General features: G+C 36.5%; 2 protein-coding genes across 2 annotated transcripts; one reads left to right on the top strand and one right to left on the bottom strand.

Moving 5' to 3' along the window:
• The first annotated feature begins 1506 nt into the window (after nucleotides 1-1506).
• Nucleotides 1507-2791, top strand: her5 (hairy-related 5). Its single transcript, XM_074647618.1, has 3 exons — nucleotides 1507-1583; nucleotides 1890-1985; nucleotides 2100-2791. Exons 1-3 carry the CDS (start codon nucleotides 1533-1535, stop codon nucleotides 2589-2591), a joined length of 639 nt encoding a protein of 212 aa, XP_074503719.1. The 5' UTR covers nucleotides 1507-1532; the 3' UTR covers nucleotides 2592-2791.
• A 5220-nt stretch (nucleotides 2792-8011) lies between these two features.
• On the bottom strand, nucleotides 8012-12464 carry pfdn6 (prefoldin subunit 6). Its single transcript, XM_074647920.1, has 4 exons — nucleotides 12270-12464; nucleotides 12010-12080; nucleotides 10979-11103; nucleotides 8012-8290 (listed from the first exon to the last, which is right to left on the bottom strand). The coding sequence occupies exons 1-4, from the start codon at nucleotides 12331-12333 to the stop codon at nucleotides 8170-8172; spliced, it is 381 nt and encodes a 126-aa protein (XP_074504021.1). The 5' UTR covers nucleotides 12334-12464; the 3' UTR covers nucleotides 8012-8169.
• Nucleotides 12465-12780: the final 316 nt, after the last annotated feature.

Here is a 12780-nt window from a genome sequence, read left to right as displayed (position 1 = left end):
TGCAATAAGATAAGCTGTAGATGTTCTTTTCTCACACATTGTACATGATTGTAAAAGCAGTGAATTAGCTCTGTTCTTCACTCACATTTTGTTATGGTTTGCATTCTGTGCTTGTAGCCATATAGACAGACATTTTGGGCATCATAGCCTTAATTATAGCCTTTTTCTTAACAAGTGCCTTTAATTGTATTTAGTGTGACTATTCCTTTGTCTGTAACCTGCTAAGTCTATTCATATAGGCAAAAAATAATGTTTATTAAAATGTACGTAAAAAATACAACCTAAATAGTGCATTAAAACAAATCAGTAAGATAATGTAAAAGAAAGGGGAAAAACAGCTATATAATGTATCTTTAAACAGGAAATTAACTATAAAATACTGTGAAATTAATCAAAAAACCTGTATATACTGTATTTTTCATTAACAGTACAAAGCTGTAAATTTCAGCGACAGTATAATAATGTTAATTTTACAGTAGAATAATGGCAACCCTGCTTCCAGCTCTTTACTGTTATTTTACTGGGAAATTCTTAACAGTGTGTGCTTGTAGCCATATAGACAGACATTTTGGGCCTTATAGCCATAATTATAGCCTTTTTCTTAACAAGTGCCTTTAATTGTATTTAGTGTGACTATTCCTTTGTCTGTAACCTGCTAAGTCTATTCATCTAGGCAAAAAATAATGTTTATTAAAATGTATGTAAAAAATACAACCTAAATAGTGCATTGAAACAAATCAGTAAGATAATGTAAAAGAAAGGGATAAAAACAGCTATATAATGTATCTTTAAACAGTAAATTAACTGTAAAATACTGTGAAATTAATCAAAAAAACAGTATATACTGTATTTTTCATTAACAGTACAAAGCTGTAAATTTCAGCGACAGTATAATAATGTTAATTTTACAGTAGAATAATGGCAACCCTGCTTCCAGCTCTTTACTGTTATTTTACTGGAAAATTCTTAACAGTGCAGCCATAATGAAGTAGTTTTAGTGTATTTTCTGCACTAGAACCTCGATCCCTAAAATGTATGAGAAGTCAAATGAATGATTAATCAAGCAGTAAAACTAATTCAGTATAATCAACAGACCTTGCACTTCCACTCTTATTTAGCAGGATAAATTAGTTCCACTAATATTGATATGATCAAACTACTGTGAATTACTCATAAAAAACACACACAAGTCAGAAAGACAGTGTTTTGTGATTTTGGGTGAACTTTCTCCTTAAGGGATTAAGAAACCAAATTGTAACAATGGAGAGACCACATGGCACACTCCCTTTAGTTTAAACTGGACTTTTAGTTGAGCTTGAAAGTGAAAAGAAGAGGATTAGATTTAGATTGATCAAAGTTTCCTTCAGTGTCAAGGCTGCTGCTAGCTGGATGTGAGGGCGTGTCCCGCAGGGGGGCGGGGTTATCTGCAGGCATATCTATCAACAGAGTGCACAATCGGGCCATTTCTCGTTTTATACTCCCAGTGAGGACTGACTGACTGACTGACTGGCTGGCACGAGTCAACTTTTACCATGAAGGCTTTAACTGCACCCGAGTCTCCCAGACAGAGGAGTATCAGAAGGGTAAGATGATGTTTTCTGACTTCTGGAAGGAATTTCGGAAGAAAAAATGGTCTAAAATGATGTTCAGGGTTGTAATTGTAATATTTAAGTTAAGATATATTTTCTAAATTATGTTAGTTTAGATCTTTCTTCCTTTTTTGTTATTGTTTTTTCTCTCCTGGGGTTGGGGGGAGGTCCTTTGTATAAGCCTGTGGCTTTTTGACCTCTCCTGACACATTTCTTGTTTTTTTTTTCATTGACTGTATTTTGTGCAGTTTTATATATGTGCAAATAAATAAAATAAATTTGACTTTTCAATCCCTTAAGGTCCCTAAACCTCTGATGGAGAAACGCAGGCGGGAGCGGATCAACCACAGTCTGGAGACATTACGACTCCTGATGCTGGATAACACCCACGATGAGGTATGTCTATCTTTGCGTCATGCTCTTATTTTGATATCTGAGTAAATGTTTATGTATCCTATTAAAGTCCATATTTCCTATTTTAAGTGAGTGTGCTTTCATTTCTCCTTTTAGAAACTGAAGAACCCAAAGGTGGAGAAGGCAGAGATTCTGGAGAGTGTGGTGAACTTTCTGCAGACAGAGAAGGAGGTGGAGAAGAGTCACCGGCCCATGAGGAGAGTCCTGTCCAGGCAGCAGAGCCCGACCTCCGGCCGCCAGAGAGACTACCACGACGGCATGAGGTCCTGTCTGCTGAGGGTCAGCCACTTCATAGCCAACAAGAGCAGCCAGGAGTCAGAGGAGAGCGACCGAGATGTTGTTCAGGTTCCTCTGGCGCTCTCCAAGCCGCAGACACACCCTTCATCTCCAGGTCACATCCACAAGGCCCAGGTCGAGTTGTCTCCACCACATCTGGCCCAACATCACCTCCATCACGGAGTCCCTCATCCATACCTTAGCCAGACCCAGGAGACCGGCCTCCACTGTGGCACCAGAGTGCTGCTCTCCTCCACGGCTGCAGCCTGCACGCACATCACTGACCCTGTGTGGAGGCCTTGGCCTCAGTGACACACTCAGTGACACAGATGTTTTATTTTAGATACTTTAGATACTGTAGATGCCCACAGACTGCAGTGTAAATATGTATTTTTTTGTACAGTCTGGATTCTATATGTACAGTGAAGATATTTTCCATGACAGCAATATATTCTTGTTTTGGCTTTAGGATTTGCTGTTTTGCACGCGCAACATATGTTATTTTACCTCATTTTTTTTTTATCTAAGTTGTAAATATATGATATTTTTATGGGACAGTGTTCACAGATTGCTGATTTTTTTTTTTTTTTTCTTTGCTGTGACATGAATTAAATTTAGACGCGTGCGTAAAATGCGCGTAAAGACCTGATATTAGAGCCATGATTGTGCTTGTTTAATTCTCTGTTCCCATTTCCAATAAAAGCACAATTTCCTGTTCATTCCTGATCATTCGAGTGGCCTATTTGCTGTGTGAATAGCTTGTACTTGAGCAGTACTTTACAGCTGCACTGTTTAAAAGAAGGGAAGGGGGACATCCATAGGACAGTTAGCAGGTACTCTATCCAGGCTGGACAGCAGTTATGACACATTCGTCTATTGAAATGTTGATGGTGGGAGAGCCTGGTGCTTCTATGATCTTAAGTGTAGTTTTTTCAAATGTAGAAAAGCAAAGAGTGGCCATTCACACATTGTCCAGCAGCCAGACCGGTTCAGGTGTGGGAGCATCCAATTTACAAGATCCACTTTAGACGACCAAACCCTGCTTGAAATGTTGCATATCCAGTTCAAAGTTACACATTTCAATTTACTGCATCTAATATAGGCTGTATGGATCAATAAAATATGAAACTGAAACTGTTTTGACTATTTGGCACGCGCTGTTTATAGTCAATTATAAAGGATTCAACAGCAGCAGGCAAATACAAAACAAACAGTAGTGTGTGTTAACTTCAAGCCCTTTTGGCTGAGCAGCAACAAGTGTTCAGTTGTTTTTTACCACCTACTCAAGTCCTCCAGGTGCAGACTTACACTGTTGGTGTTGGAAGAGTCACTACAATGGCAACTGGCTCTGGTGATGGGGGAGGATGAACCAAGACGTGATCAACTTGGTGTTATCTAACAGAAGGAGTTACTGTATCTAAATTAAAATGGAAGAGATTAAGACATAATATTTTATGTTTCTGTGACATTATTTTAGGGAAGGAACGTCTTTCTTTAAATTATTGATATCATACAATAAATACAGTGCTATATCAACCCATGATAATAATTATGCTGATAATTACCACAGCCAACAAATACCACTGTGTATACCAGGGTAGTGGAGTTTAGTGTTCTTTTTGCTTTAACACGATGGACGGACTGCAAAAAGGCTGTCATGTTATTGGTAAACATATCTATATAAATTAAATGTCCCTTTAATGTCCTGTAACAGGGACAGGGAACATGCAGCAGGCTTTATTTGCACAATAGGTGCCGGCCAAAGTATCTCCTCAGGGCGTGAAAATGTAATGCCATTCAATTTTCGATGGGGGAGGATGAACCAATCCGTGATAAACTTGGGAAATGTCGATCATACTAAATAAACCATAACAAAGCGCACACATGGCAGCGTTAGTGGGAGTGATTATGTGGTAATTCAGTCTTATTACGCATATGCGTAAAAATGACGCGTAAAAGTAATTTATGGATCCAGAGTTCCAGTGGTGAGTTTCTACAGGTTATTCTACACTGAGTTGGGGGTTGTTGTTTGTAGATTGGATCAAACAGTCTGGATTGTGGACAGTATATGTTAATGGTCACTCTCGTGTGCTTTTCTACATTTGAAAGACTGAAAGCACTGAAAGCAACCGGCTCCAGCTTATCAACATATGAATGCACACTTGAAGGTCTCATAATTGTTCACAATCGTGGGTTAAGTTGCCTCCAGTATACCTCACACATCACAATGCAGATATACGCAGCTCATCTCGTCGCTATTATACTTTGATTTATGGTACCTGATGATTTTAATATTTTAATTAGAAATTATAATATTGAAATTAAAACAGTAATCTTACTTTTTAAGATTAGGTGCTGATTTTATTTCCAAACCCATTTTGAGTTTTTTTTAATCTTACTCTTATTCGCAATGAAATTCCAAAGGTGTGGAAATCAGCTTATGTTCTCCCTCTTTTAAAGGGAGGTGACCAAACTCTTTTAAGTAACTAAGTTGCCTATTCTGGCTAAGGTTCTGGAGAAGCTGGTTAGTGATCAATTTAAGGAGTATCTGTCTTCAAATGCTATTTTATCTAAGTTCCAATCCGGCTTCAGAAACTTTAATGTATGTTTAAATGCTGCTGTCTTGGCCAGGTCTCTTCGTAATCTCAATGAGTACTACCTGGTTAAATAAAGGTTAAATATATATATATATATTTATTTTATTTTTTTAAATTTGGACATTACAGTTTATTGATAAGGCCTATAATTAGATCATGCACTTGTGTAGGGAGCAACGAGGCTGTGCTTGTGAAGGGAACGTGTAACATAAAAAATCGTTTGAATATTTTCCCTAAGATGTGGGTGTATATTTTTCTGAAGTGGTAAAACTAAACACTTTATCCCATTTATCATCTTATGACCCGTTGGTTGGTCCCGCTTGTGGATCAACACATTCCTTCAAAGCCTGTTTGAAAACAGCCTTTTATCAATGGGCTGATCTCTGGACAGGATGCTCCTTTGTGCGCCTTTAAAGCTTAAAGCCCCTGAAGAAAAGCCCGCAGGACTAAGCAAATCAATTAAAGTTGGAATCACATTAGGCTTTCATCTGAGAGGCTTCTGTCTAACTGAAGATTAATGCATTTATTGTCAGTGTTAAACAGATACGGATTAGTCCAATGCGGATACATCTACTTAAAAGGTCTCTACTTTGTTTATTTTAGACAAAAAGCACGCGGAAATGAATGACCTGAAACTTTTTATCAATCTACAATCTCAGAAAGCCTCCACACTGATCAACATTTCAATCAGCAGTTGTTCTCCTACTGTTGTTTTTTGCCACATCAGCAGCAAAGTGAGAATGAATCACCTTTTGGCCTCATCAACAAACCATTTGATGACTGCAGTTCACATAACCAGCCCTCAGTTCACCAAAATAATAATATTATATATATATAATGATAATATATAATGTTTTTTTATTGTAGGCTACTCCCATAAACCTTTGGGAGTTATTTCAATTTTGTATTGAGTTTATTAGTTTTTAGTTATTAGTTTGTTTATGCGCGTTCTGGGGCAGTCATACTATTGTACAACGTGAATAACTCACCTATAATGAAATCAAATGAAATAAACTATAATTAGTGGAACTTAATTCATTATTTAAACCTCTATTTAAAACAAACAAACAAAACAAGTCCTATAGCAGTGGCCACGTGTCGTCCAGCTCTACAGCCGGAGTCTGGACGTTATAAAAGCTCCACACCTCAAGGTGTTAATCGGTTTGCTGCCTCCCACGCGCCAGAGGTGACGTGCTCGTGCACGAAAACAGCTCTCTGTGCCGCAGTGTTATTATTGAGCATGTGTGTGTGTGGTGTCAGGTATTTGTAGCCCAAATTCAATATAAATCATTATGTAAGCTTGTTGTTGACAGCAACAAAAAATACTTCTAATTCAGAATAGCCATATTGTGGTTTACATAATGTAGCCTAGTTATTTAGTTATTAGATTCCAGTAGCTACGTTCAATATCAAAAGGTGATATCTATTATTAAAAGGTGGAGCCCTGCCATGATTATACTAACACAGTGATTGGTGATCTGAATATTTTTATATATCCTGGATCATACTTGTCGTATCTTTGTCTTCCTGACCCAGGTCATCTCTCTAAGCACATACACACAGCCATAAAACACACACCCACACAACACATACACTTCCACACACTTCCCCTCCCTGACCTCCGACCCTTCACCACATTTATTTTTATTTAAATGTATTGATTTATTTATTTTACTTAATTCTTTGGATTGTTTAAGTATGTGTCCTCCCTTTTTCTCTGAATTCAATTCAAATTACAGTTTAAGATGAAGTCTTGTTTTTTTTTTTTGTGTTTTCTCTCTCCCCCTTGTTATAAGTGAAATAATGTGTAAAAACAAAGAGACAGCTGTAAAATGAAAATACAGGGGTAAAGAATGTGATGATGATTGTATAAGTTGCTGAAACTGCAATAAAAACTAAGTTAAAGAAAAACAAAAAACGTGATATCTAGACTCTGAGTGTATTGGTTGGATATATAGGACAGATGAAATCGTCTCAAAACAAAAAAGAAAATGATATGAAATATTGGAACAAAAATCACCAAATCACAAAGTAAATTAGAATTCTATTTGACCCTAAACAGAGAGTACACAGTGGCAGAGTACCTGACCACCGTGACTGATATAACAAACTAAAGAAAACAATGTACAGACTACCCAGGGAGGCCAGGCTGTGTTCACTGTGTCATAAAAGAGACGCAGAGACAGAATCTCACTTCTTACTGTGCTGTGAGAAATATAAGGATGTGAGAGATGTTTTCTTTGAAAAAAGAAACAACATATTCTGATTTTATTAATCTCCCCGCTTCTCAGAAACTGGGGAGAAAAATCAATGTGCAACATTAGCTGCAAAATATGTTGACTGTTGCCAAACAGTAAGAGGTGCTACAAGCTCTGTAAATGTTCCTGACCGATTACATCTTTAACAAAAATATGTTTAAAGTGTATTTGTTATATTGTGATTAATTCTTGTGTGAAATGCAATTACTATAATTATATGTAATTTAGTTTTGGCAATAATGTAACCTGAACATTCATGCCGATAAAGCTTATTTTAATTTGTTGTAAAGATAGAACACTGTTAGATTGTAGGCTAGCAGCTGTTGTGTAATCTAATTAGGCAATAAATGACACCGAGACGTAACATGATGTCATTTTTTAACTAGTCTATCTTAAAAATGTAGCTTACTGGTGTATGAAACAAGTTAATATAGTAGCCTTCAAGAGAAACATAACTTCAGCTGGTCAATCAGCAAAGGTTTATTAATTAATATGAGGCTACTTCCAACCACGGGCTATAATGTTAAGTCATACACAATACATTAGCTGTTTGCCCTGAGTTAGCATTTGCTTTTAAGACCGTTTTGGTTCCTAAGACCGTAGAAGACTTTGTATTTGATTATTCATGTTGCCTAAATCCTCCGCTGGTGGTAGACGGCAGGGGAAAGCACATTCATTAACGGGAACAATGCTGCACCGCTGTGCTTTGTTTCACTGCTGTAAGCTGTGGGGCGGGTCAGAGACTGGAGAACATCTGCTCGGGTGGCCACCAGACTGCCCCGGTGATTAAAGCTCCACATGTTCAGCACAAACAATCACTAAACAGGTTAAAGAGAAACTCAGCTCGCCTCACACAAGTAAAACTAAACGGAAAATGTTTGACCTTTCGTGAAAAACAGGTTTATTAGCAACAAGGGAAAAGTCAATGTAATAACAAATGAATGACACAAGCAGAATTGATTTATGTTGAAGGTTTACATTTTATCATGACTACCTCTATCTGTGTGTGTGTTTGTATGTGGTTGGATCACATGGTCAGGCTTTTCCTACAGCCAAGCCCTGGGCTCTCTGATACTCCTGCTGTAAACTGGACAAGACTTCTCGATGCGCTTCAGATTTATTTTCCAAGTCTTTCAGGAGCGTCTCGTACCTTTGACTGTAACAGGACAAAAGAAAAGTGAAACAAATATTAATATATATTTTTACAAAGTTAAAAAACAGAATGAAGCTTGGGATGCACCGATTGGGAAATTCTAGGCCGATACTGATGTATAAAATAACAATTTGGCTGATAACAATGTTTTTTGTTATGATTTTGTTGTTATTTATTCCTGCTTTTGTGCCACAGAAACAAAGAAATCTTCCTTATAAAAAATAACTGAACTGTTGTAAGTACACTTTTTGAATGAGCGCAAATTCAATCTATGAATCAGTTTGTGAAACAACCTTTAATAAAGCTTTCATTCACATGAAAAAGATTATTTTATTTTGAAAAATAACTGCTTCAAAAGCCTGTTTAGCTGCTGTACTGTAACTGCCTATGCAACTACTAAAGATACCATAAGCATCTCTGCCTTGGTGCAGCTCAGCTCAGTCACTTCTCTTCTCATCCAAGATGTGAGAAGCAGAGCTGAACAGCTGCTCACTGTCCGTGCTGGTGTTTGGTCTTTGCGTGCCATTTGTACCAGTGCTGGAAGGAGTGCTGGGTATGCCAGCTACTGTTGTCTGAGTCTGACCGCAAATAACCAGCACGACATTTAGCCGGTGCAAAATTGATGCGACACAACAGATAACATCTCATTTGCCAATAGGCCAATATCAGTCAACAAGGCGAATATCAGCCGATACTGATGTTCAACAGATAAATTGGTGCATCCCTAAATGAAAAACACTATCATATTTATTTTCATTAAATGCGTTCACACCAGAAATGTTGCTCACCTTTCTCTATAATGGTAGTGATAATTTTATTTTGTAGGCCTGTCCTTGACCAAAGAAAGTTTAAGTCGACTAACCCTCATACAATTTTGTCGACTAATTAAATAGTTGATTTATTCGACAGATCTGTAAAACTGAGTTTCTCCACAAAGAATCACACAAAGGCACCACTTTAAATCTTGTGTTTACCAGAGATGTGCTCATATATTTCTTGGATATACTGCAAGTCATTCAGCATGAAAAAAGGATAATGGCTAATAAAAAATGTCTAATCGACTTAAGAAATCTTAGTCGACTAAAACCAACACTAATCAACCCTACTATTTTGTGTAATGATATTTCGACTAAAAAAACACTTTTATAAAATATGATGGCACCGAAAACTACAGCCTATATCATAAAGTTAATTCAACATCACTGAGGTTGCCCTGATTTTCCTCATTGTCTCCTGTTGTTTTATAATACACAAAGAAGATGGACTCATGGTGCTCCTGTAATCACAGGGACAATGGGAAGACTGCAACAAGGATGCTGTAGATTATTGTCCATCCTCCAAACTCCTTACTGCCCTCTACATGTGAGCGAGCAGGTAACACAGCTAAGCTATGCACCAATATCCACACTGAGCTATTTCTAAGTAGTTAGGTGCCTACTTGTGTGATGAATGTCCAGCAAGTGCCAACATTTCCTATTAAAACTGCAGGTATGTGGAGAATGACACGGGGTGATATAATTAAAAAAAAAACATCATGGTGTTATCTAACAGGAGGAGTTAATGTATCTAAATTAAAATGGAAGACATTAAGACATAATATTTTATGCTTCTGTGACATTATGTTAGGGAAGGAATGTCTTTCTTAAAATTATTGATATCATACAATAAATGCAGTGCTATATCTACCCATGAAAATAATTATGCTGATAATTACTACAGCCAACAAATACCACTGTGTATCCCAGGATAGTCGAGTTTAGTGTTTTTTTTGCTTTAACACGATGGACGGACTGCAAAAAGGCTGTCATGTTATTGGTAAACATATCTATATAAACTAAATTTCCCTTTAATTTTCCAGTTGTTATGGGTCAGTTATGACCAAAAACTACAAAAACCTCCATTATTACCAAAGCATGTTGACTTTGTTAACACTCAGACTGAATGTATTCTGAGTAATGATCATAATTGGGGGCAGCACAACTAAGAGGGACACCTCGAGGCTGGACAAGCTGATCAGGTGGGCCTGCTCTGTGGTCGGCATGGAGCTCGACTCTCTGGTGACGGGGGCAGAGGAAAGAACACTCAACAGACTGCTGGCCATAATGGACAAGGCCAGCCATCCTCTGCACGCCGTCATCACCAAACAGAGGAGCTCGTTTAGCGGCAGGCTGCTGCTCCCCAAGTGCTCCAAAGACAGACTAAAAAAATCCTTTGTCCCCCAAGCCATCAAACTGTACAACACCTCTCTAGGGAGGGGGGGGGGGGGGGGGGGGACAAAGGAGGACGGTCTGCAGGACAGATAATAATGCACACAGTGCACTTTCATAGACTAACCTACTGGAGTTACCCTGCATTATACTCATTTTTAACAGTCTCTTCTGCACTATATTCACTTTTTTAATAGTCGTGTATCACAGCTGTTAACCTGCACTATATTCAGTTTTAACAGTTTTCTTCGTCTCCTTGTATTTTTATATCTGGTATATTCTTTTGTACTTTGCACTACTAACTTTTTTACTGCCTTTTTGACTGTGATGCTGGGAACTTGAATTTCCCTCGGGATCAATAAAGTTACTATCTATCTATCTACTGTTCTGGTTAAACCTATGCAGCAACACCTATTCAGTAGGACTACTGGCATGACTATATAGTATATCTAGTATAGAGTGGACCCCAGTTTTAGTGACTTACATCTCTCCGTTGATGTACTCCAGCCTTTTCGTCACTGTGGCTTTGGCCTCATCCAGGTCTTGCTTCACTAATACAGGGCCAATAAGCTTATACACTGTGTTTGCGCTGTCCAGCAGGTCAAGCTCCTGGAAAGACAGAAGGAGAGATATATCAGATATTGATACTGCAAACTCTAATATACAAAATGACATAACAACGCTGACACCAGTCGACAAAATAAGCTTTTATTTATTTATTTATTTTAATTGGAAGAACATTTCAAGGCATATAAATTACAGAGCAAATAAGTAGTCTTCTAATTTTCATCCATTTTCCCCTACCACCCCCGACAATAAAGGAAGTAACCAATATTACATTAAATGTGATAAGACTTAAGGCAGTAATAACACCAGAATTAGAAACACACTAGACACATGAAATAATAAAACACATACAATATTTACATATATATATATATAAAAAAAAGATAATAATAATAAAAATAATAATAAATAATAGAGGTTCAAAAACAAAAAAGATCATAATAATAATAAATAAGAGATTAAAAGGAAAAAACAAAAAAGATAATAATAAAAATAATAATAAATAATAGAGGTTCAAAAACTAAAAAGATCATAATAATAATAAATAATAGATTAAAAACAAAAAACAAAAAAGATAATAATAAATAATAGAGATTAAAAGGAAAAAACAAAAAAGTTAATAATAATAATAAAAATAATAATAAATAAGAGATTCAAAAACTAAAAAGATCATAATAAATAATAGAGATTAAAAACAAAAAAGATAATAATAATAATAATAATAATAAATAATAGAAATTAAAAAATAAAAACAAAAAAGAGAATAATAATAGTAAATAATACAGATTAAAAAACAAAAAAGAAAATAATAATAATAATAGTAAATAATAAAGATTAAAAAACAAAAACAAAAAGATAATAATAATAATAATAATAGAGATTAACAAAAATTTAAAAAAAACATAACGCTAAATATCTTTTGAAAAGGTAAAATGAGCTGTTAGTTACCTCTTTGACAATGTTGTTCTCTGTTAGCTGAGTCTCCAGCTTCTGCCTGGATGTCATGCTCCTGCTAACATCTAACAACACACAGGTGTTAGTGAGAGGAGGTAATGTGATGGCATTATAGTTGCAACCATAATAAATCATGTAAACGTACAATAAATATCCAAGGAGTGAATGTAACGCAGAGCTAGCTGTCCTAATATGGAGAGTTAGCTCAACACAACATGGCACCACATGACCAACCATGCTATCTGCTATCTTACCTTTCTGCATCTGGGTGTATTTCTCTACTTCCGCTTTCAGTTTCTTTTGAACGGCCTCTGCCATCTTCGTGTTTGGTCGGTGAAGAACTACAGACTGCGTAAATATAACAAGAGATAAGCAGCTAAATGAGGTGTGAGAGGAGAGCTCAGTGTTAGCTAACAGGAAGAGGGCTGCGGCTAGAGCGGACGTTAGCTCATCCCTTCAAAGTAAGAGCTCAAGCTACTGTAGGGTCATCATCTTCTTCTTCTTTGGTGTTTATTGGCGGTTGGCAAACCAGCTTATAGATGCATTACTGCCACCATCTGGACTGGAGTGTGAAGCAGTAGATTGGCAGGAACAAATAAATAAATAAATAATAATAAAATAAATCAATTAAAAAAACAACAAAAAAAACAAACAAACAATAACATAAAAATTAATAATTATTAATAATAATAAAAATAATAATGATACTAATAATAATTACATTCTCTCCATTATTCCTGTTGCCCTTAAGTAATTAATTAGGAG

Source organism: Sebastes fasciatus, chromosome 10 (assembly GCF_043250625.1).
Source record: "Sebastes fasciatus isolate fSebFas1 chromosome 10, fSebFas1.pri, whole genome shotgun sequence".
NCBI classification, from domain to species: Eukaryota; Metazoa; Chordata; class Actinopteri; order Perciformes; family Sebastidae; genus Sebastes; species Sebastes fasciatus.
This window is presented reverse-complemented; position numbering and strand designations above follow the sequence as displayed.